This window comes from Mobula hypostoma, chromosome 3 (assembly GCF_963921235.1).
Source record: "Mobula hypostoma chromosome 3, sMobHyp1.1, whole genome shotgun sequence".
In the NCBI taxonomy this organism is placed as follows: Eukaryota; Metazoa; Chordata; class Chondrichthyes; order Myliobatiformes; family Myliobatidae; genus Mobula; species Mobula hypostoma.
In genome coordinates, this window is record NC_086099.1 from 104,509,103 (window position 1) to 104,535,017 (window position 25,915).

Genomic DNA, 25,915 nt, shown 5'->3' on the forward strand with positions numbered 1-25,915 from the left:
AAGAAACGGCCATTTACGGTCAATATAAAAAAAATGGTAGGGAGGGATTTAGTAGCTATTCTTACTGTAAATTACAGCTCAGTAATATTGTTGCCGTTGTTGCTGATGTAAAGTTTTCCACCGGTGTAGGCTGAGGCTTCACCCTTTGCCGAGGCTTTCCCGTAGGGCTTCCTCCTGCGTTACGTGGGAGTATGTTTACCCTTTGCTGCGAGGCGGCTCGGTAAACGAGGGAATCCTCGTAATTGCGACATCACGTAAGGGGTGGGAATGGGATGTTCAGTTCATCTCCACTCAGTTTAGAGAAATCCGTGGGTTTGAAACGTTTTAACGAGGTTCCGGTGAAAAACTAACTATATATCTGAGGAATTGCCCTTTGAAAAGGGTGGGCTCGATTATTCTTTTACATACATATATATATATTTTGGAACAGCCACTCTCACAGACTGACTTTTCCGTTTTACTCACACCAGGCATTTCTCCGTGGAGCCGCTTCATTTTTGCATTGACTATAATAGCGAAGAGTTGAAAGAGTCATTCGCAAGTCACGTCGTGGTAAGCAGTATTTAGATCTTCTCTTTGTATATGTAAGAATGGTGAAACCGTTTAAAAATAACTCTCCAACATCTGGTTTATATGAAATCAAAATGTATCTGGTCAGTTTTCACGTTGAATAAGAAGGAATTCCTACCTTGCATGTTTTATTAATTTACTATCATCTAAATTGTTGGGCAATCATTGTCTTTAAATATATATAATAATACGTTTTTAAAGAAGGGAATCAATGATAAAACACAGTATTTACTATATAATGAATATTTCATTTATAGTTATTCATATAGGAAATGTTCTTTTTAAAGAATTATGAATTGGATTCTGTGCAGTATGTTGTCCATTCTCAAAATATTCAAACCAAATCAAAAGGAATTCCAGAGGACCAGGATAAAGAATTGCCTTTCAGGAATAAAAAAAACGGAAAATGCTGAAAAACACTCAGCGAATCATTCAGCCTCTGTGGACAGAGAAAGGATCAACTTTTCTGATCCAAGACTTTCGTCAGTTGCTTGTTGGCCAACAAATTCAATTAATTTGAACGTAGAAAATGTAGATGACTTTAAAGTACCGTCCACATTGCTGAAAACACTTACCCTTAAAATAAACAGTTCCTTATATTTGACAAAAGTTGGTAATGACCAGCCATTTCTAACTACACATTTATTATTTTAATATGACTCTCAAATCTGTATCTAAGATCACAGAAGAACATTCAGGAACATTGCTGAACAGATACTTTAAAAAAAGCGAAGTGCTATTTGGTTAATTCTCAAGACAAGGCACTGCATACTGAACTGTAGAAGCAGCATATTTTCGGCAGAGCAAAGTAGCTCCAGAAACAACAGATCAGATGAAGGCTCTGCAGGCTTACTAAATAACAAACTTCTGGGTGGACAGGCATCATTGTTCTCAATTCTGGTGTGATCCAGCATGTAAGTACAAAGGTGAAACATCTCCAGCCAGAAATACAAAGATAATTTGTTTAGGTCCAAACCATCAAAAAATCAATCTTTAGCTAACTTTATTTTATGTCAAATGTATGAAGATACAAGTGGACAACCTGGACTTAGAAAACAGCGAGGTATTGTCATAGGCCTGCTGTTATATGTCTATCTATGTTACTTCAGTATAATTACTCAGCTGGTGCCAACTAAAAATGGAAAATAGCTTGGGTATGCCCTGTTCACAAAAGCAGGACAATCTAATTAATGGCAATTGTTGTCCAAGGTACTATGAAGTGGCACTTATTCACTGTTTCTGTCCAGGCTTCTTGCCCAAAAACTAATTGAAAGCAATCATGAACAAATGAACTAAAGCTTAAAGTTTTTAACATTAAGGCAACATTTAACGAAGCATAGGTTCAAGCAACCTAGTGAATTTGAATTTAGTGAGTATCGGGGGAAAACTTTCTTCCATCCGGTCACACATCATAAAAGAGGCTGCTGTGACTGTTGGAGACCAATCAGCCCAGACTCGGGAGTTTACAGATGGAGTTCTATCAGATGATATCCAATATCCTCACCATCTTTAGCTGGTTCATCAATGGCATTCTTCCAGTATAAAATCAGAAGTGGTGATGCTTGCAGAATTCCTTTCCGTTTTTGACCAATAATTAAGCTGTTTGTATTTATGCACAAGAAGCCATGGACAAAATTTAGGCAAAATTACTCCTCATAGTTGTGCCCACCTTCAACATCAGAGAATGTAACCATCTCCCTTGGCAATTAATAATATTTTAAAATCAAGCAATGTTGAGTTAAAAGCAGGTTTGTAATAATTGTGCCGGCTTCTCAATATTTTTATTAAACAACTGAATTCCATTGAGTGAATTACTGGTTTAAAATTCACTGTTACTCTCCAGTAACTCACTGCAGGAGTCCATAATCACATTTATTCTGTCAATATTGGTTACAAGGAAAAACATGCAAGTTTGAGATGATAAGCACGCAACCCTTGGGATGGATTGAAATAGCGATTATTCTGAGAAATAGATGCATCCATAATAGATGTTTTAATAACTAGAATCAAGACATATTAGAATATTTCTAAAACTAAAGAAAGCCAACAGTTCGGTGATTTCGGATTGACACATTGCAGCAAGCTGTTCTTACTTCTGACTTATAAATATTATTAAACAATATTTGTAACTGGCAGATTTAAATATAAAAAAACTCCTTCCATGCAAGTTTCCATTGAGCTCTACAAGTGCTTAATGCTTGGGATAGATGTCAGGCAAAATAGTCAGAATTCATGCTCCCAACTCATGGACTATTTATTAAATTCACAATATATGGAATAAAACTAAGGCATGGAAGCAGCCTGGTAGAATAAATGATTAATTTATAACAGGCTATGAAGTTTTTTTGGAAACTTATCAAGGTTCTAAGTGGCATATAAAGTAACTACTGAAATACTGAAAAGTGTCACAAGTATTCTTCTATAGAGGTTGAAAGATTTCTGTTGTATAGCCCTTCCAATGGTTCTGGAGGACAAAAAGTCAGAAAGACAGAATCTTTTTATCTTTTTATGCTAATGCCATTTCCTTTCACTCTTCACAAGAACTTTATACATCCCCTATCATTAATCTTTTCTCAAGGGTCGTTTGTTATTTCCATTTAGTTGAAACAAAATGACATTCAATAATATCAGGAAACCAAAATTCAAATATGATGGCAGAATGTAGTATTAATGGCAAGACTCTTAGCAGTGTGGAGGATCAGAGGGATCTTGGAGTCAGAGTTCATAGGATGCTCAAAGGAGCTGTGCAGGTTGACTCTGTGGTTAAGAAGGCATACGGTGTATTGGCCTTCATTAATCATGGAACTGAATTTAGGAGCCGAGAAGTAATGTTGCAGCTATATAGGACTGTGGTCAGACCCCACTTGGAGTACTGCTCAGTTCTGTTCGCCTCACTACAGGAAGGATGTGGAAGCCATAGAAAGGGTGCAGGAGAGATTTACAAGGATGTTGCCTGGATTGGGAAGCATGCCTTATGAAAACAGGTTGAGTGAACTCGACCTTTTCTCCTTAGAGCGATGGAGGATGAGAGCTGACCTGATAGAGGTGTATAAGATGATGAGAGGCATTCATCATGTGGATAGTCAGAGGCTTTTTCCCAGGGCTGAAATGGCTGCCACAAGAGGACACAGGTTTAAGGTGCTGGGGAGCAGGTACGGAGATGTCAGGGGTAATTTTTTTTACACCAAGAGTGGTGAGTGTGTGGAATGGGCTGCCGGCAACAGTGGAGGAGGTGAATACGATAGGGTCTTTTAAGTGACTTTTGGATAGGTACATGGAGCTTAGTAAAATAGAGGGCTATGGGTAACCCTAGTAATTTCTAAGGTAGGGACATGTTCGGCACAACTTTGTGGGCCGAAGGACATGTGTTGTGCTGTAGGTGCTCTATAACCCTAGAGACCCAAGCTAGCCGCCCCCCCAGCCTCACCCACATCTTCTCTATTTCATGAACATCCATGCTCACCCCATCTTCCTGCACCTTTACAGTGAGATTTCCCCTATTTCTTAACTACCACCCCATGAATTTCTGCATCCAACACATCATCCTCTGTAACTTCTGCCATCTCCAAAGGAAGCCTGCCACTAAACATATCTTTACCTCAACCCCTCTCCACTTTCCCTTATCCATTCCACCCTCCCGACTAATCTCCCCGCCACCCGCCCCCCCAGTATTTATCCCTGCACATGGCCTAAGTGCTACACCTGTCCATTTGCCTCTTTCCTCACCACCACTCAGGGCCTCAAACAGTTCTTCCAGATGAGGCAACACTTCACCAATGAATCTACCGGGGTCATCTATTGTGTCCACTGTTCCCAGTATGGCCTCCTCTACTTTGGTGACACCATTGCAAGTTAGGGGACCACTCGTTGAATATCTCTGCTCCATCTGTCAGAAGCAGAAATTTCCCAAACACTTGAATTCTGATTCCCATTCCTGTTCCAACATGTCGGTCCATGTCTTCCTCTTATGCCAAGATGAGGGCACCCTCACAGTGGAGGAAAAGTACCTTATTGTCCTTCTGGGTAGCCTCCAACCTGATGGCATGAATATCAATTTCTCCTTCCAGTAAAAAAGTCTCTCCCCACTCCCCTCTCCTCTTCCTCATCTGGCCTCTTACTTCTTTTCACCTGCCTATTACGTCCCCTGGGTCCCCTCCTCCTTCTCTTTCTCCTATGATCCACTGTCCTCTCCTATCAGATTCCTTCCTCTCCAGCCCTTTACCTTTCCTACCCACCTGGCTTCACCTATCATCTTCTAGCTAGCCTCCTTCCCCACCCCACTCCCCCACCTTTTTACTCTGGTGTCTTCCACCTTCCTTTCCAGTCCTGAAGAAGGGTCTTGGCCTGAATTGTTGATTGTTTATTCCTTTCCATAGATGCTGCCTGACCTGCTGAGTTCCTCCAGCATTTTTGTGTGTGTTGCATTTTTTTAAAAATCCAGCAAGCCTTGAATAATGCTTGTTATATGGCGGGAAATTTTTATCCACAGTCTTTGTCCAGAATGAGAATTTAAGGGAGATTTTTGCTAAAGGATATTAATATATACAGATTTTTTTAAATTTCTACTTTATTTATAGAGATTTTTTTTTTCCTTGGGTGTAAAATACCAATGGAAAACTCTGTGCTTGCTTTGGAGGGAAGTACAAGGGGGATGTTAGAGGTAAGTTAAGAGAGTGTATGGGTAGAGGCAGATACATTATGGATATTTAATATAGAGAGGCACACAGATGACAGAAAAATGGAGGGCTATGTTGGAGGGAAGGGTTGGATTGATCTTAGAGTAGGTCCACAGGCTGGCACAACATTGTAGGCTGTTAGGCCTGTGTTGTGCTGTACCGTTCTACGTTTTATTGTGTTTTTCTTCAATCATGCAGCATTTGTACTTTTATTTATCTTGTTTTAAGAATGCTGCACTGGCTTTTGCAACAAACAGGGAGTCCACTGATGCAAGACCATCAAGAGTAAAAGAGCAGAGAGAAATGGGACAAGAAACAATGTTATTGTGAGAAAGTTTTTTAAAAAAAGATATTTTTCAAGAACTAACTAAGTTGCAGTCTGAACTAAACTGTTTTTTATTAATTGCTGTTTTTTATTTAATTGGAACTTAAAGAGCAAAAATTGATGAATGTTGTGAATTAAGCATTTTTTAAATGAGCAGAATAGCCAATTTTGTCATCTGCTAGTAAACTGAAGAAACTACTCAAACATAAACCAAAAAAAGAAACAAAAAACTGAAATATTCATAGAAAACTATAGAATTGTACAGCACAGAAATGGGACATTTTGGCCGATCTCATATGTGTTGTCCATGATGCATACAGTACCTTTGCTAATTATATTTGTCGGCATTATACCAGTATCACTTAGTGTTTTTCCTATCTGTGTACCTGTACAAATTCCTTTGAAACATTACAGTTGCGTCTGTCTCCACCACCTCCTCTGGCAGCTTGTTACAGAGAACCACGTGAGAAACTTGCCCCTCAGCTTTCGTTTAAATTTCTCCCTGCTCAACTTCATCACCTTCCTCTTTGCTCTAGGCTCACCTCACTGGGGAAAAAAGAAACCATCTATCTGATTCAGGTGCTTTCTGCATTTCTGAAAATAAATAGTGGTGTTAATGTAGGAGCTGGCTCTAGCTCATTACCAGAAACATTAAATAAATGTAGAGGCTGAGGCAATGGAAAAGTTCTTCTCTTCAGGTTTGCTGTTACATGTTTGCTTAGAATAGTACAGTTAGCCTCAGCACCTTTTGTGTAATTGTTCATACTGTACAGTTTTTTCTATGTCTACCTCACAGCTGGTAATCCATGCTTGATTTATTTATTCAGAGAGTGTTGTGTTCTGTTGCGAGGTCTTTTGCTGTGGAATCATCTGCTGACAATGCTTAAAGATGGAGCACTAAGTACTGATCTGAAGCGGTAGAAGTTGACTAGTCACCATGAGGCTAAAGCGTTGAGTTCCAATCCCCAGAGAAAGAACCAACCAACAACTGAAAATATAATAGAGTTCTTGAGCATTCATTTACGTGTCTGATTCAGTTTTAAGTCTGGCTTATAAATTGCATTTCCTCAACTTGTACAGTATATATGGTACCTACCTACATATAATCTGTTACACAGCTGGAGTAAGATTACTTTTTCCCAGCAAGTTGCTCTGCCCAAAATCCGATGAAAGCCTCCACCTATTCTGTTATCTTGATTGCAACTTTAAGGAAAGAAGTGTTTGGAAGCTAAATAACACTTGCCCAGCATTTTGTGTCGGCTACCGGGAGGCCCAACTCTTCCATTCTAGCTGAATATCTATTCCACATGCTCTATTTTTATCCCTAGAGGATTAAAGATTATTGACAATTTAAACTGTAAAACAAGCATGATGAAGAAGAATTTGAGGGGCAAAGAGACTTGGGTGCCCTTGTACAGGATGCAAGTTGAGTCGGTGGTGTGAAAGACAAATGTAATGTTAACATTCATTTCAAGAGCAGTGAAATATCAAAAGCAAGGATGTAATTAATGTTGAGGCTTTATAAGTCAATGGTGAGGCCTCACTTGGGATACTGTGAGTAGTTTTGGGCTCTTATCTAAGAAAGGATATGCTGATATTGGAGACGGTTCAAAGGAGGTTCACAAAAATAATTCTTTTATTGAAAGGTTTATCATATGAGGAGCATTTGATGGCTCTGGGCCTGTACTTGCTAAATTTAGAAGAATGATAGAGGATCTCATTGAAACCTATTGAATGGTGAAAGGCCTTGATAGAGTGGATATGGAGAGGATGCTTCCTGTGACGGGGGAGTCTATGACCAGAGGACACAGCCTCAGAATAGAGAGATGTCCATTTAGAATGGAGATGAGGAGGAATTTCTTTAACCAGAGAGTGGTGAATCTGTGGAATTCATTGCCAAAGGTGACTGCGGAGGCCGAGTCATTGACTGTATTTAATGCAGAGGTTGATAGATTATTGATTAATCAGGGCATGAAAGGATACAGGGAAAAGGCAGGAGATTGGGACTGAGAGGAAAATGGATCAGCTGTGATGAAATGGCGGAGCAGATTCGATGGGCCAAATGGTGTAATTCTGCTCCTTTATTTTATGATCTTATAATCTTGTGGTCTTAGGACTTCAGATACAATATCCAAGTCCCAATAAACACTATTCCTAAATAATATAACTCCTCAAAGGCACCTTCAGAATTAAGTTGATAAAACTAAAATGTAAATCTGATTTTTGACGCAAACTAAATTAGTAGCCAGAACACAGATTAATTTTAGCAGTGCCCTTTTTCCCTTCACTCATGATTTTTTTGTTCCAACTTGAAAGTTTTGGCAAAGATATTATCACCATGCTGTTTTAATAAGTACATTGAGTACATTGTACACTGAGTACATTGGTCTTTCCCAGAAAATGACTCGGTGATTTCTGTTTAGTTCTCTATATTCACACAGTCATCCAAAAAGCCAGTACCTTTCTTCTGATTGTGAAGGATAATATTTGCAGCTATATAGGTAAGTTATCACACAATTCCTGTAAAGCGTGAAAACAAAAAGAGAAGTGGGGAACCTGTATTTTTATTATTTAAAAATAACGTAAAACTCTCAGAATATAGAATAATCTGACATCCAGAAATAACCCTAGTTATTGCAAAAGGATTTAGATTTTATTGAGGAAGGTGTGCTTATTAATTGAATCTTATTCTTCAAGGTAAAGGATATTCTGTTACTATCCCTGAAACATGGCACTTGCATGTTGGTTGCACACTGAATAAACAGTAAAGTCTTATTTTATCATAACCAGAACAAAGGGATATCCTGGTTATACTGCGACACAGAGGAATAACAATATTTCCATAAGAAGCTGAGAGCCTTTTCTATTAAAGTGAAATGATTTATTATTAAAGAATTCCACTTGTATGAATAGCCTGTTTAGTGATTTCAGCTACATCTTATAAAATCTGAAGAAAACTAAGCATATTGATTAGTCACTGCTTCCTTTGCCAGGATTATTCATACACAATTGAAATACCAAGAAACAGAATTATAGAATCACTACTGAAACAAGCAGTTATTTTGATGTTGTTCCCAAATGAAAATCAATCCCAATTAGGGTAACACACACAAAATGCTGGAGGAACTCAGCAGGCCATGCAGCATCCATGGGGGAAAAAGCATAGTTAATGTTTCGGCAAGGGAGGGGAGGGGGTAGGGAACGTCGACTCAGACTATGAGAGGCCTACGTCGGGCATTTTCATGCCTTACAAGGCGCAGATTGGAAGTCTGTGTGGGGCGCCACTCCTCGCTAGAGCAATGTGTGGTGAAGTGCCTTGCTCAAGGACACAAACACGCTGCCACAGCTGAGGCTCGAACTAGCGACCTTCAGATCACTAGACAAAAGCCTTAACCACTTGGCCACGTGCAAGACTGGACAAAAAGATGTAGATTTTAAAAGGTAGGAGGAGGGAGGAAGAGAGAAACACCAGGTAATGGGTGAAACCTGGAGGGGGAGAGATGAAATAAAGAGCTGGGAAGTTGATTGGTGAAAGAGACAGAAGGCCATGGAAGAAAGAAAAGGGGGAGGAGCACCAGAGGGAGATGATGGGTGGGCAAGCAGGTAAGGTGAGAGAGGGAAAAGGGGTTGGGAAATGATGAAGGGGGGGGCATTACCAAAAGTTTGAGAAATCCACATTAATGCCATCAGGTTGGAGGCTACCCAAACAGGAGATAAGATGTTGTTCCTCCAACCTAAGTGTAGCCTAATTACAGAATGAGAATGGGAAGTGGAAATAAAATGGGTGGTCACTGGAAAACCCAGCTTGTTCTGGTGGATGGAGTGCAGATGCTTGGCGAAGCGGTCTCCCAATCTACGTCGGGTCTCACCGTTTCACAGGGGGCCACACCAGGAGCACCGAACACAGTATGTGACTCCGACAGGCTCACAGGTGAAGTATCGTCTCATCTGGAAGGACTGTTTGGGGCCCTGAATGCAAGTGAAGGAGGAGGTGTTGGGGCAGGTGTAGCACCTGTTCCACTTTCAAGGATAAGTGCAAAGAGGGAGATCAGTGGGGATGGACGAATGGACAAAGGAAAGCAGAAAATGGTGGGGAGGGAAAGATGTGCTTAGTGGTGGGATCCCATTGGAGATGGAAGAAGTTTTGGAGAATTATGTGCTGGATGTGGAGGCTGGTTGGGTGGTAGGTGAGGACAAGAGGAACCCTATCCCTGGTAGGGTAGTGGGAAGATGGGGTAAGAGCAGATGTGCATGAAATGGAAGAGATATGGTTGAGGGTAGAGCTGATGGTGGAGGAAGGGAAGCCCCTTCATTGCAGAATGAAAAGCTTCATCCTGAGAGCAGATGCAGCAGAGACAGAGGAATTGAGAGAAGCATTTCCAGCATCTGCAGATTTTCTCTTGTTCGTGAATCAATCTCAATTCATCAGGATTTTCTTGAATAATTACAACATTTCTTTGATTACTTTGGCCAACCCTGGCAGTTAAAGAACTGATGTAGCATTTTGGCTGACTGAATTAATAATATTTTCAGTACTCACTTTCTACAGAATCCAATGTGCGTACTGTTAAGTGACAAGTGAAGAGAGCAAGGGCACATATGATCAATATGTGCAAAAGCTTGCAGCACAACTTGTTTCCATTTCCTTTATGAAGGAAATAGTCATTATATGTATCAAACCATTCAATGTGTAAAATAATGAGGATGTTGCCTGTATTCAAATCCTCCCAGCTTTCAACTTAAGTTGAACAAGGCTTCAGACAAACAAACCGTGATATACAAACCATGCTCAGGAAGAGTAGTGGCATTTGAAATTTAGTTAAAGGATTTGTATTTATTCCTTTTAATATTTCTAAAAGGAAATATTTGTAAAATGAGAATACTAGTTTACGATTGGTATCCCCTTCACCGCCTCCTGTGGCCTGTGGTAATGCTTATGACAAATCATTTATTCAGATCAGAACATTAATGAATGTCTAATTAAAGTTATATTATAAAATTAAGTTGCATCACTCTTCTGATCATCAATAAATTGAAACAATTAAGACTGAGCTTTAATATTCAGCAAAAAAATAAGGATTCAACAAACTTACAAACAATTTTCACTTATAGGTCAATTAAGATGGAGGGAGAAAGTGAATTGCTATCTGAATTAATATATTTCTTGAAACTAAATAAAGCATGCACAAAAGAATAGTAACATTATGCTCCTTCAATCAAATTACATTATTACTGAAATAATTAGGGAAACTTCAGTAATGTGAGTCATTCTAATCAATACTCAACTGGGTTAACATGCCAATTAGTTCAGTAGGAGAACATGGCTGCTGCGGTCATAAAGCTCACTTGCTCCACTGTTAAACTAGGTGACTGAACAGTTTGTACTTCAGCTCTGGTCATTGCTTCCCCTCCATCAATGTGATTTCTAGTTGGGTAATAACTCATGGGACAGCACTAACTGTTCCCATAAGAATAAAACATTTTACATCATGGAAATAAATTGCATGGGGAAACACCACACCAATCTGGAAATCCCCCTCAGAACACTTTACACTGGCTTACAGATATGCAACCTGACTTCTGATAAAACAATATCTCCCTCTGATTAAAAATACTTAATATTGTTTAAAAAAAATTAAATTAACGTATATAAAGCAGTCTGGCTGTTATTTTCAGTTTTTAAATAGTTTGTTAAAGCTATTGGCATGATTTTCACCACAATTTAGTATTAGTCTCTCTGGTAAATTTCTGGGTAAAATTTCAGTTTTAATAAAGGGAAATGAGCATCTGCTTTGTGCTTAATGAACTGTTGAATTTATAGAAATGTAAAGATTATTTTGAAACTTGTGATTTGATGCAAAATTCTCTAAAGAAAAGCTTTGTCCCACTCTTTTTCAAAAGAACTTTAGTGAAATACTTTTATATCCCGTACCAGTACTGGAGTGAATGAATAATAAGAGCAGAGCATGGGAAATGCTGAGTTAACTGAGTTATCTTTAAGGTTGAATATAAATTCAAGTCAGCAATGTTACATGCTCAAGTAGCAACATGTCAGATCCAATTGATGGAAGCTCAGTTTTGATATCTGTTAATAGCCGTGCACGCTTTGCACTGGGAGGGAGAATGACTATGGATGCACAGTTGATGGGTCCCCATTGCCAAGAGTGCCACAGGCCTCTAGGATAACCAAAATGAACTGGTTTAGTTTGTTGGATTGAAGTGATTAAAGCTGTGAATTTGTTGACCCAGAAACCAAAACTGCAAATGAGTGGAAAAAAACTTCAGTTTTTTTTTTAGTCTGCATTTTCTCTAGTACCGACTATTGGGCGATGGAGTTTACATAGATCTGATCATATTTTACTGATATAAGTTTTATTTTAGAAAATCTAAAATTGCTGGTGCTGTAATCAATCATAGAGCTATTTCTACCGTCCAGTCACCTATCTACAGCTAACACAAAATAATACAACACATAGCACTTGTCACTAATGGTGTTAGTTATTCACAACTAGTTTGGCTGCAAGCTGAAGATGGCAAAGCAAATTTTAATTTGTATGAAGGATTTAGACTGAACAGTATACCATTTACAATTGGGTAGGGTGGTGTTTAAGCCTATCACCTCAATTGGGGCATAGGCTGACAACAGTAGTTCACGAAAGTCCTCTATCCTGGCCAGTCTTTTACATTGTCTCCAGGTGCAGCCCAAGTTGGTGTATCCTTCCTCTCCCAGGGATGAGGCCTTTGGATCTTCTGTTGGCATTTCTGTAGCTCTGTGTTTTTACAGGATGGGGGTCCTAGCCCCATACCCCACCTTCTCCTTTTGCAGCCAGAGTTACAATTAGATAGCAGCTACACTTATTTATTATACATCTTATTGTTCCATTTTCTACTACTGACCATAACACTGTATTCACTTTCTCAAATTTAATGCTGATCACCAAACTGTTGCTAGACTGTGGCTATTAGCCCATTAAACCAGCCCTCCTCAGTCCTATGTGGGGGTTTTGGTATGACCGTGCAGGAACCAGAGGACCAGATATCAATACAGATAAAGTGCAAATGGCTCTGTCTTTATTTAATTCAGAGTAATTAGGAGATGGTATTGTCTGAGTTGTTATCACAGACAGTTCACATTTATTATATTTATCAACAACAGAATACAGATAACCTCTGTGCTTACATAATGGACATTTGCCCTTATGGAATTCACAAATCACTACCCAAAAATTTAGGACATGGAATAAAATTCCCTCATACTGATTTTGCATGAAAAAAAGTAAATAAATCGACACATTTCTTTTTCAACTTGTGTATCCTGATACATACACAGATAATGAGGGCTTCATTATGGAAAGCCGTGATATGGGCCATTTACTAGGAATGGTTGTCCATGTATCAAAAGCAGCTGGGAGAGTGCGCTTGGGTATGACAGAAACAGTCACTAATAAAAATGTGACAAAGAGGTTGTAATTTTCACTGATAGAAGAGCAAAACCATATGGACCGGAACACAGGTAACAAGTAAATAGGTGACGATCTAAATAGATGGAAAAATATTTTGTTTGCAAATGTTTAAAATGAAATAAAGCTAAAAACTGGCATTTGTGACCTCATATTCAGTGATGGAATGGTGGAGTTTACTCGATGGGCCGAATGGCTCCTATGTCTTATGGCCTTGTATGTATTTATGGAATGTGGGAGGAAACTGAAGCAACCAGAGAACCTCCAAGTGGTCACAGGGTGAACATACAATCTCCTTCCGGATAGGTGCTGGAATTAAACTCCAATCATTTGATCACTGGCACTGTGACACCCAATTAACTTCCAATCTAATGTACTACAATTGGTGTTCACAAGATGGCTTCCTCTACAGTGGAGAAACCAAATGCAAACTGCCTTGTGGAACAGCCACACACAGTTTGCAGGACTGAATCTGAGCTTCTGGCTGCTCGTACTGTTACAATGAGGATTACTGCAACATATTACACAGACAAAGTAGCTTATTCTGATCTTTACTGTCCCTTATCTACCACATCAGATGATTTGGTTCTACCTTTGTTCTAACCATATGCCAACACCACCACCGCCCCCCCCAACAACCTCCTCTGCTGCTGAAAGCTCACTTGTTTCCTCTCCACAGTTCCAGACATGAAACATTAACTGTTTCTCTTCCTGTAGATGCTTCCTGACAAGCTGAGTGCTTTCAGCATTTTCTGGATTTAATGGGTAAATTTATTTTCTTCATTTTTTTTTTTGTTGTCACCAGTTGAGGTGTGAGAACAGAAAATTAGAAACACATCCAGAGCAGTCTTAGGCTGGAGGAAGGTTAGTGCACTTACGATGCCAGTGGCAGAAATTAAAACTGTGCCAGCCTTCATAACTAAATGGGATATTTGGATGAAGAAAAGGGATTTGAGGGAAAACTGTTGAGAATAGACCAAGACTTGGAATGGTTGCATATCTACCAAACAGCCTGTTACTATTATGACCAGTAACATGTCATTAACCAATGTATCATAAATCACAAAGCTACTATTAAACTTCATGGCACTGCACCAGTTCAAACACGAAATGGCCACTCCAGTATGTAATTGCTACATCTTCTAATCACTCTCCCTCACACCCAATAATGACTGCTTCCTTCCTTTTGCCAGAACTTACTTAACACCTGGTGCCAGGAGACACAAGATGGTCAAACTGAAATATTAAGCTGTGTGGGAAATCAGGCAGAATCAGCTTCTTGCCCTGAAATGAGATAGCATAAAATAGCCCTTTTCGGTACTATATATTCTTTGGAACTTGAGCATTAGGTAGCAACAGAAAATGGTATTTTATTAATGCCATTCACAGAGGCTGTGCTGTTCCAATGTAATAATCATTCCGTTAATCCTTTCAAAGTCCCACAGTACCTTTAACTATCAAGCCTGTTCCTCCACACAGTTAGGGAAAGAAAAGTTTAAATGATTTAAACTGCCTGCTAAAACATAAAGCAGAAAAGGGTCTTGACACCAAGTTTTAGGGTTTTAAATTCCTCAGAGGCAGGAAGAGGATGTGTGTGCCTTCATCCCACAGTGCTCAGATTCATTCCCTGTCTCTCCTTTTTACTCAGTTACAACTGCCCAGTATTTGCCTCTTCACCAGAAATGTAACCAACTGCTCTCTCATTAGCAAACACCAACACTTTATAATTTAAGATAAATCAGTTTTGAAGGGAGGTTTTGAATGCCAGGCACAATCATCTGAGGACCCTCTGGGTTTTAGGGGTAGGAATGGGTGAAATATTTGTGGGTGAAATATTTGTGGGTGATTGTGGGGAAAATGGTGACAAAGTAGTTGAGATGACCAAAGTGCTCAGTTAACAAAGTGACCAGTGCCAGTCAGATGTATCCAAAAACGAGATGATACCATGTGGTTTTCTCCATATCCTTGGTCCGGACTTCTAGATTAAGTCCTATAGCATAATTACTCATAATTTCCTATACAATGTCCAATTGTTTTCTCCTGCAATTATTCACCATTCTTTACCTCTAGATCATTATTATAAAACACAAATAGGCCTTACATTAGATACCAATTTGCAGAAAGTTTAACACATCAGTTTGGAGAACATTGTAAGAACTTGTGTCGCAAACTCTGTGATATGTAAGCACAATGTATGTTGCAATGGCTATATGGGAGGTTGGAAACCCATTTTAAAAAAAGCACTCATCATTCTGACTTATGACATGTGCTTCAGGCTACATTGTATACCTACTAAATTGCTAGCTATGAATAGTACTTCAACATCAGAGATATCATCCTAGAGAGGCTTGCAATGTAGTTGCAGTATTGCTGTAATATTATACTCATTGTACTTGAGCTGAAGTCTCAGGACAAAGTAATTGCTACATGTAAGGAGTTCAATTTCAATTCAACCATATATGAACATCCAAACGAGACAGTATTACTCCAGGGCCAAAATCCAAAATGCAGTACTCAGTCACACAGCACAAATCACATGTAGCACATACAAGATAGCAAGCATATGAAGATATCAGTAAGATATAGCCACACAAAAAAAAAGTCCATACCCGAGCCATGAATGCTGCAGAAATCTGCAGTCGACCACAGTACAGCGTGTCTTCTGCCAAGTGGACACTGGGGGGCGGTACTGTCTTCTACCTGGATGCCATGCCACACTGCCCCTGCTGGAGAGCACCAGCTCCTGGCAGCTGTAAACAGGCAACACTGTGGCTTGTGGCCTAGTCCCCGCAGTTTTGTATGTTCTCCCTGTGGGTTTCCTCCAGGTGCTCTGATTTCCTCACACGCTCCAAAGATGTACCGGTTAGTAGCTTAAGTGGACATCCTATGATTAGGCTAGGACTAAATAGGTGGGTGGCTGTGCAAAGTGGCTCATTGGGCTGGAAGAGCCAGTCCCACACTATATCTAAATAATATAAAATAAATCATAGTCAAATGTGTACATAGACTATTGAGTGAGTAAGTATATTTAAGTGCCAGGTGTACTAGTGCCATGACTTTCAGTACATTATTATATCAATCACTGCTGTTCATTGGGTGGTGTTTCTTTCAATAAAGGATATTTGGTTGAAAGCTCTGTTCTTGCTGCTTGTTGAACACCAGTACAGAGCAACCCATGGATGTAACCCTGGTTACAAATTTGGGCTATTGCTACTACGGATGGACCATGAAGAATTATCAAGTGGAGAGGGAAGAGACAAGGTATATCTTTATGGAGCAGTAGTGATGGCAGGCAATGGGCATGGCAGGTATGTTGGTGAACAAGAAAAATATGAGAGGTAACACCCTCTGTTGCGTATGTAGAACATGCGGAGATATTGCTGAGGGCAGATGACGTAACTGAGGTGCTGAGAGAGGACACAGAACAAAGCAACGTTAAAGAGTGTTAGTCCACTGGGCACAGGGACAGAGACAAATGAAATCATAATGGGTTTATTCGCACTGCAAACCAAGCGTGAGGTCTCTTATAAGGATATTGAAAAATGTTAAGGTGACATTTTAATCCAGTCTCCTCAGATTTTTGTGAGTTACAGACTTGATATGTGCAGTAAATGGCTGGAACACTCTTGTATACTTTGATAATATGCATAATTTGACCCTTTGAAGAGATAAGTGAATGTGCTATCAGGTTAAAGACCAAAAGATGCAACTTTCTGACCTATTTCAGTTGGGCACGGTGGTGTGCAGGTTGGCAAATGACTCAAATACACTGGTGCTGATGTTCAAGGAAATATTACTACTATGGAAGAGGCATGGCAAAGCACAAAATAAATGGATTAGTATTGATGTAGATTTACATTTTTGTCATTTCAAGATCCTTTATGCAGGCAGAATGAATTAGAAATGGTGGTGTGGGCTTCTTCATAGTCACTTTACACAGGAAATCAGTAGATCATAGGAGCACCAGAGCCAACAGCAGTGTGAATCTTGTGAACCAATAACCTTGCTGTATTGGTTAAAGGAGCTACCCATCCTCAGAATGCTCATTCGAGATGAACTGATAATTGGCACTGAATAGTGGGTGTGGCACAGACATGTGAGTGCTTTGTTTTGGTAGAATGTAGACATTATATTTATTGTCTATCCCAAATTACTCTTAAACTGAGGGGACAATTAAGAGTAAATCACACTGGGTGGATCTGGAGCCACATGAAGGCAAGGCTGATATATTACACAAAAATGGTTGAATTTCGTTAATAAATTAGATGTTTTTTTACACAAATCCAGTGGCTTCATGGTACTGTTGCTAGTTTTCCTCAGTATTCATAGTGTATTTAATTAATCTGAAAATCCCTAAATACTATATGGTAATATAATTATGAAGTAGAATTCATAATCAGGGCTCTGAATTAGTAGTCCAGAATTCTGGCCATTGATCCTGTAACTTAACCACCACTTAACCCCCAAGGAAGGAGTCCATTACTGGTAACAAGTGGTCCAATCCCCAATATACACTTTTCCTTTCTACTCACAGTGATCTCCTGCAGTTACTCACAGATGAACTGTCACATACCCCGTGACGGGTTAAAGAACCAGCAGAGATGGAAAACACTTTGGAGTCCAGTATTGCTATTAACTAATAACATTTATTAGTAACTATGTAATACTGTAATGTAAATGTAGATAAATCAAGCAGGTTAGCAATGATTATACATAAGTCGGTAAATCAGCAGGTGTGGAAATATATGTGAAAAAGCAAGCTTCTTCAAGTCTAGGGCTAAAAAGATACAGTCTTACGATGATGAGTAAAGTTCAGTTCAGTTTGTGGTGTTGAGTTGAGTAGTAATAGAGAGAGAGAGAGGGAGAGATTTGAGTCTTCAGTTGAGCTGACCCTGTCGATCTTCTCATTGTTCTCCGAAATCCTTTAAAAGTCACTGACTGTGACTTCAACAAAGGGGACCAGTTTTCTATGGTGGAGCTATCAACCCAGGCAAGGGTGGACACATAGACAACTCCCCACCGGTCAAGCCCTTTCTCACTGCAAGAGCAACCAATCGATCTGCCTGATTGATCCTCCAAAACCCCACTTTTTCTGTGGGCACAACAAAGCTCATTCAGTGTCCAAAAATATGTGCCTGAAGTCTATCATCCAACCTTCTATTTCATCTCCCTGTACTGAGTATCAACTGTCTCTCAAATAACTCTCCCTTCTCTGTCTGTGTAGGAATACAAGCAGGCAATGTCCTTGGAGAAAGTATAAACAACCTGTGAGCAGTCTTCGTCCCTCTCCCCTCTCCCCTCTCCCCTCTCCCCTCTCCCCTCTCCCCTCTCCCCTCTCCCCTCTCCCCTCTCCCCTCTCCCCTCTCCCCTCTCCCCTCTCCCCTCTCCCCTCTCCCCTCTCCCCTCTCCCCTCTCCCCTCTCCCCTCTCCCCTCTCCCCTCTCCCCTCTCCCCTCTCCCCTCTCCCCTCTCCCCTCTCCCCTCTCCCCTCTCCCCTCTCCCCTCTCCCCTCTCCCCTCTCCCCTCTCCCCTCTCCCCTCTCCCCTCTCCCCTCTCCCCTCTCCCCTCTCCCCTCTCCCCTCTCCCCTCTCCCCTCTCCCCTCTCCCCTCTCCCCTCTCCCCTCTCCCCTCTCCCCTCTCCCCTCTCCCCTCTCCCCTCTCCCCTCTCCCCTCTCCCCTCTCCCCTCTCCCCTCTCTTTTCAAAACAACATGTTGGTGTTAAATAACTCTCTCTCTCTCTTTTCCAAAGCACAGTTCATAGGGGTTATGTAATAGTGGCAAAATGTAATTTCTGACTAATTTGTATATGATGGGCCTTGTGCATTTTGTCAGATACTTGTATGGAATAATGGAAGCTGTGTTAATGGGGTTAACTTAGAAGGGACATAGTGTACAAATTAGTAGAAAAAATCTCAGCATGGAGCTGTTAAATGGCATAATTCAGGACAGACAGAAATTTCACTGACAGATGAATGCAGGTAAAAACCTACTTAGCAAGCATCTGTGTGGGACGTGGAATCATTTTGGGGACAAAGGTTTAGAAATTTGGATGTGCCAAATGTGAAATTCAGATTAAGATGTCAATCAAAAGCCATGAAAGTATATCATTTATGAACCATACAAATTCTTTCAGTTAATTAACATGTTGCATTATTGTTGAAAACAAGCTTTGTAATGTCCTAGGAATATAGCACTGATTTGCTTTGGGAATGCAGAAAGAATGCTTCAACATTTTGTGAAAAAAGATTGTGAAAATGCTAAAGCTTTTGCCCTCAGCCACTAATCAGAGTGATCACGTGACCAATAACAGAGACTCAAATTTACTTAGAACATACAACAGTACAAGAGAGGAACAGGCCATTCGGACAACAATGTTGTGCTGAATGCCCTTGGGAATGAAATGTCTCATTTTGTTCTCCTAGTGAGCTGTTATAGAAAGCAACAGTATATAAGCAATTGCTTTCTGAACTAACTATTAACAATATATTTGCGTATCATTCTGTTTGTTACTGACAATGATTGTCACAAAAGTAAATCTAGTATGCTTTAGCTGTAACACTGGACAACAAAGATTTTGCTTCCTGAATACCTTTCGGTGTATCTTATGAATTTTGGACTACTGATCATGAAAATCACCATGAAATTTCCCTACTGTGCACCATTTTAATAAACTTATGTTTATTATTTCAATTCATAATTCAAGTCAATTAAAATGTTGCCTACAATGCAAGCTGGAAAGTATTCTATCTTGTCCAGGTATGCTTGGGCATGCTAAGACAGCACAGCTGCTGCATGGCAGGATGGGTTTTAGTGATAATTATTGGGTTCAGGACTGTAAGGATGGAATTTGCTATCAACAGGCACAAAAATTTCTATCCCAAGCCCTCCTGTTCCATGATCCTCTCGTATCCCCTTTTGCCAATCAACTTTCCAGCTCTCGGCTCCATCCCTCCCCCTCCTGTCTTCTCCTATCATTTTGGATCTCCCCCTCCCCCTCCCACTTTCAAATCTCTTACTATCTCTTCTTTCAGTTAGTCCTGACGAAGCTGCCTGGCCTGCTGTGTTCACCAGCAACTTTTATGTGTGTTGCTTGAAATTCCAGCATCTGCAGATTTCCTCGTGTTTGTGTTACAAAAATTTCTATGAAGGATTTTGATATTTGAGACAGATGCTTCCCAGAATAACTGATGCCAAGATAAGGAAAGCATTTTTGTTGGTCCACAAATCATACAGGTCATCAATGACAGGCAATTCGAAGAATTTCTAGTGGGACTGGAGAAAATCACATGGAAGGCATTCAAGGAAGTTGTTGAAATTTTTCTCGGCATCTACAGAGCACCAAATTACACGCAGCTGTTTGAAAGCATGCTTCAAGCATATAAAACCATGAAATACAACATATCACTAAAGATTCATTTTCTGCATTCCCATTTAGACTTCTTCCCTGCAAATCTTGGTGCTGTTAGTGACGAGCATGGTAAAGGGTTTGACCAGAACATTACAGTCATGGAGAAAAGATACCAGGCAACTGTAATCCATCAATTATTGTTGGACACTTAAGCAAGAAGCCTCAGACACTGAGTACAAATGAAAATCATTAACAAAATATTTTAACTAAGTTGACCTATTGCAAAGCAACAGCACCATTATGCAATGAAACACATTATATTCAGTAGAAGTTAATTTGTTGTTTCTCCAAATTCCTACGTGATACAAGAAGTCTGGAATTATACATTAGACTAATTATTACATATAATTAGACTGCTCTTCAAGCAGTCTATCATAAACAAAAAAAATTCTGAGGAAGCAACACTTCTTTAAAAAAAAAACTGTTGTCCGGTGTAATTAGCTCTTCTACAAATAAACTCCAGGCTGGTTTGAAATTATTTCTGTGGGTTTCAAATTAATAGATTTTTTTTGCTTTTGAGTTGGGCACATAAATGCTGGATTTCATCATACATGAGAATTTAGAACATGCTTGTTACAGAAACAGGTTATGTCTTTGTTTACAGTTTATAGATCCCAATGCATTTAATGAAATTTGAAGAAAATAATAGTGGCCATAGCTCCTTCAGAGAAAGCCATACCCTTACTTAGTACAGAATAATAGTGACTATAGTGATCAATAATAAAAGCAACCATAGCTCCTTCAGAGAAAGCATGACCTTTACTTGGTTCAGAATCAGGTTTAATATCTCTGGTATATGTTGTGAAATTTGTTGTTTTTCTGATTATTAATTATCCAGTGTGGGTCAATGTATTGCTTTCAAAAAGCCAGAAGTTGACAATTAAGGTGATAGCAGGAAATGAATGTCAATCAGAATAAGTCATACTTTTTGCAAATCAACACTTTCAGGTGAGAGTTACCGAGCTAAGAAAATGTGTGAGAGGAAGTTTCTAATCTCCATTTCAGATTATCGTTAAGAAAAATCAATTTCATTTCTCAAATGCTGGTTGGCAGAACTTATTAAAATAAATCTTCAAACTTTATCTGACTTGGAAATGGTAAGGAGACTACTAGACAGGTATATGGAGGAATTTAAGGTGGGGGCTTATATGGGAGGCAGAGTCTGAGGGTTGGCACAACATTGTGGGCCGAAGGGCCTGTACTGTGCTGTACTATTCTACGTTCTATGTAAAGGTTTTCTAAAATGAACTTTAGCACCAGTGCACATTTGTATGGTGATGTCATTATAGCTCTGGAAGCAATCTTCATGCAAATCATATTGCAATGATGAGACTGCACTAATTCATACACCTAATGTGAGGTGAAAAATTATAATCTCAAGTAAGTCAATTACTATAGTAATATGAATTACTCTCTCTCTCTGGCTATCCATCCCATAAGATGATGATGGTTCCTTTCAGTCAGTTAGTGGGGTGGTACCCCACCCCTCAGAAAGGAACAGCGTGTGGATGAGTGGATTTTAGATCAGTAGGGGGTTGCACAGGTCCAGACCCACCCTCTCGACATCCCCTCCCAGATCCAGCGGCATGGTGGGGTCCAAGACGGCTGGGGGAAGTTCTGTTGCAGTGAATGGCCAGACCAAGCTTCGATGCAAGGAATGCCCTTTCTGCACTTCACGGCACATGTTTGCTAGATGGCCATTGACCCTACGAGAGGGTTCATCCGCCCTTTGACAGGTCTTGTTTTTCGTCCTGCAGGGTGTCTGTCACCCTCCTCACCAAGCAAGCCTGGTGGGGGAGCTGGTTTAGTTGCCAACCACCCGACCATGCGACAGGTAATACTGGGTTACCTGGTACCAGTAGCACTCAGACGAGTGACCTAACCAGTAAATGAATTACTATTCCATTTATCAACTCTATAAATTGCTCTTTATTTATTAAAGAAAATTAATAACAGGATTGTGAATGAATAAGTAAAGAAAATAAGAATTAAAAGTAGGTCAGGATTTCGTAATGGACTGTAGGCTTAGAGGAATTTGCAAAGATAGGGTAGTATAAGATCAAGAAAGAATTTGTAAATGGTGACAGTGATTGGGCAATAACTATATTAATGCAGGTCAGTATAAAAGAAGTGGAGTCTTAAGATGGATCACCAGAGTGTAGTTATGCCTTGTACATGGATTACCTTACAGTGTCATTCTGGCAGCCAGCTCTTGAGGTCAATTAGGAACATTCGGGCATGGGGAAATCACAGAGGGCAGACAAAGGTGACAGACAGACCAGGTCAAGAGTGATCTGACACATTGTTTACTTAATTTATTTACTTAGAGATACAGTACCTCGGCCTTTTGAGCCACACTGCCCGGCAACCCCCAATTCAGCCCTAGCCTACAGGACAATTTACAATGACCAATCGTATGTCTTTAGACTGTGGGAGGAAACTGGGGAGCCCCGAGAAAACCCATGCATTCCCCAGGGAGGACGTACAGACTCCTCACAGATGACATGGGAATTGAACTCTGAACTCTGATGCCTCAAGCTGTAATGATGTCAAGCCAACTTTTGCCTGATCACGTTAGAGGTAATAAGCAAGTAAATGAGGAATAAATAAAGGCCTAAGATAAAACCTCCTGGCATTTCAGTAGGTGTTTGAGGGTGAGCCATTGATGGCATGGATGGAAATCGAGGCAGTAAATGGTAATGTCGTGGAGTGGTAAAGAAAGAAAGTGGATCTGCTAATTTGTGTAAAAGCCACAAAGAGATTGCATCACAGATAACACTACCTTTGTGAACTTCACTTTTGCTGTTGAAGTCAGAGTTGCAAGGGAGCTGTGTCTAGTAAAAGCAGGAGCAACTAGGCTCTCTGAATGCACTCTCATCTTTATGTTAATCAGGTGTACAACTGTGAATGTAAGTACTGATGCACACAATTGGAAGGAGAAGGTGAACAAAACTATGGGAGAGCAATTTGGAATTGCCTCCAGGCACCAGAGGACAAATACAGATGAAGAGAATCCTATAACCCAGCAGGTGAGTGTGTCACTATCCCCCTCTTAGTTGCTGCATCAGTGTGGCCAACTCAAACTGACAAGGGCACTGCATAAGATATAACCTTACAATGGTTTCTTACTGTACTTTTCTACTGCTCTAAAATGTTTTGCAGCTCAGAAAGAGCAGTTTGTCACATAACACAACCCTTAAACACCTCAGCTTTAAATTGTTTGTTAACAGTTTCTGTTTTATGCGTAACAAGAACGGAGAGTGCTGGAAGTGCTCAGTTCATGAGGCTGCCTCTGTACGAAGAGAATCAGAGTTAACATTTCAGTTCAGAGAACCTTCGCCAGAACACATCAGTTTCCAGTTTGTTCTCTTTCCACAGATGTGATCTGACCCACTTGAGTATCTCCAGGTTTTCTCTTTTGGCTTCAGGTTTCCAGCATCTGCATTCTTCTTTCATATTGTATATATATTGCAGTGAGTAGGCGATTGTTTAGTAGCACCAACAGGAACCAGCAGTGGAAGTAAGCGAACTAAAAGGCTAATCTAAACTTCATTTTATGAAATCATGGACTGCCCATACAGTATGCATTTCCCATTATGGTGCAGCCACCATTGTACATGAAGGAGATGATAGAAGACTTCCGGTATCATTTGATCTGTGAAATCAAGTAGAAGACAACATTTGAAAAAGGTCCTGAAGAAGGGTCACAACCCGAAACAACAACTCCTTATAAATTTCCATCCATGCTGCCTGAGTTCCTCCAGCCTTTTGTGTGTGTTGCTTTGGATTTCCAGCATCTGCAGAATTCTCGTGTTTATGATTTGAAAATATTGTTGACTTGGTATGTTAAAAAAAAGAAATGTTTCTACTTTATGAGCATCCAGGACTGGATATTCTTCCTCTTTTCTGCTTAGTCAAGGTTCTGAGTTTGAGAATAACTTTTTCTCTATTAATCCTATCATGCAAGGTGAATGCTATTGTGTACAGTGGTCATTCCTAAGAACATAGTGATGGGGGGCGGGGGGTACCATTTTTGTAGTGTTGTCATCCTCATGGTGAAGCTATTTGCAGAGCACTGGAGAACTTTTATTCAGGAACAACAATATAATTAGGAACCAGACATGGGTGATAAAGGTGGTTGTATTCCTCTGTCCTTGTCCTTCTAGCTGGTTAAATTGGAATGCTTAGGAGATGCTGTGAAAGAAAAAAATTGTCACAGTACAATTTGGAGTATTGTGTTCAGTTTTGGTCACCAAATTACAGGAAGGATATAAATAAGGTTGAAAGAGTGCAGAGAAGGTTTACAAGGATGTTGCCGGGACTTGAGAAACTCAGTTACAGAGAAAGGTTGAATAGGTTAGGACTTTACTCCCTGGAGCATAGGAGAACGAGGGGAGATTTGATAGAGGTATATAAAATTATGATGGGTATCGATAGAGTGAATGCAAGCAGGCTTTTTCCACTGAGGCAAGGGGAGAAAAAAACCAGAGGACATGGGTTAAGGGTGAGGGGGGAAAAGTTTAAAGGGAACATTAGGGGGGGCTTCTTCACACAGAGAGTGGTGGGAGTATGGAATGAGCTGCCAGACGAGGTGGTAAATGCGGGTTCTTTTTTAACATTTAAGAATAAATTGGACAGATACATACATGGGAGGTGTATGGAGGGATATGGTCCGTGTGCAGGTCAGTGGGACTAGGCAGAAAATGGTTCGGCACAGCCAAGAAGGGCCAAAGGGCCTGTTTCTGTGCTGTAGTTTTTATGGTTCTATGGTACAGGTTATAAGTGCTGCAAACATATATTTAAACTGCTTTAGAAAATATAAACAGATGGTGCTTAAAATACCCAGATCTGCAATTTTACTTTTCAATTAGGCTGCTTTGTTTCTTGTGTTGTTGGAGAGGCACTTATCTGCTTTGTCTCGTAGGGCAGTACGGTAACATAGTGGTTAACACAATGCTTTATAGTACCAACAACCCGGGTTCAATTCCCATCTCTGCCTAAAGGAGCTTGTGCGTTCTCCCCATGACCGTATGTGTTTCTTCCAGGTGCTCTGGTTTCCTCCCACATTCCAAGGACGTACCAGTTGGTAGGTTAATCGGGCATTGTAAATTGTTCCATGATTAGGCCAGGATTAAATCTGGGGATTGCTGGGATAAAAGGGCCAGAGAGGCCTATTCCACACTGTATCTCAGTAAATATTTTTTTAGATAGTGGAGAGAATTTGGGGGGTTAGGAATTGATACGGTGTTTGTGGGGAGAGTGGAGGTAAGAAGATGCTAATAACAAAGACTCGACCTATGATCTTTAATTCAGAGGTAAGTGTTGTAGGAGTAGTACTCTGCCCATTGGATCGTGCCAACAGAAAGCCCAAAGCCTCACTAGGATACCACCAGTCTTGCTCCACGTCATTGGTTCTGGGCCGGTTGCAAGTTTGGTCTACTCCAGTGCTAACTGACTGGCATGTAGGCCTGAGGTAA

General features: G+C 40.2%; 1 protein-coding gene across 3 annotated transcripts in view; it reads left to right on the forward strand.

Annotated features, from left to right (window-relative positions):
* The first annotated feature begins 324 nt into the window (after nt 1–324).
* The window catches only part of LOC134344179 (TNFAIP3-interacting protein 1-like), a 54,827-nt gene continuing 29,236 nt past the window's right edge, over nt 325–25,915 (forward strand). Inside the window, exons 1-2 of one of the 3 annotated variants that reach the window (XM_063043550.1) lie at nt 325–382; nt 471–552. Coding sequence is in view for 2 of the 3 variants with exons in the window: in XM_063043551.1 (XP_062899621.1) it covers nt 23,393–23,467 (75 nt within the window). In the remaining variant the exon portion in view is untranslated. Of the gene's footprint in view, nt 383–470; nt 553–23,344; nt 23,468–25,915 lie in introns of those variants that run through there. The other 2 variants (XM_063043551.1, XM_063043545.1) reach the window with 2 other exon arrangements.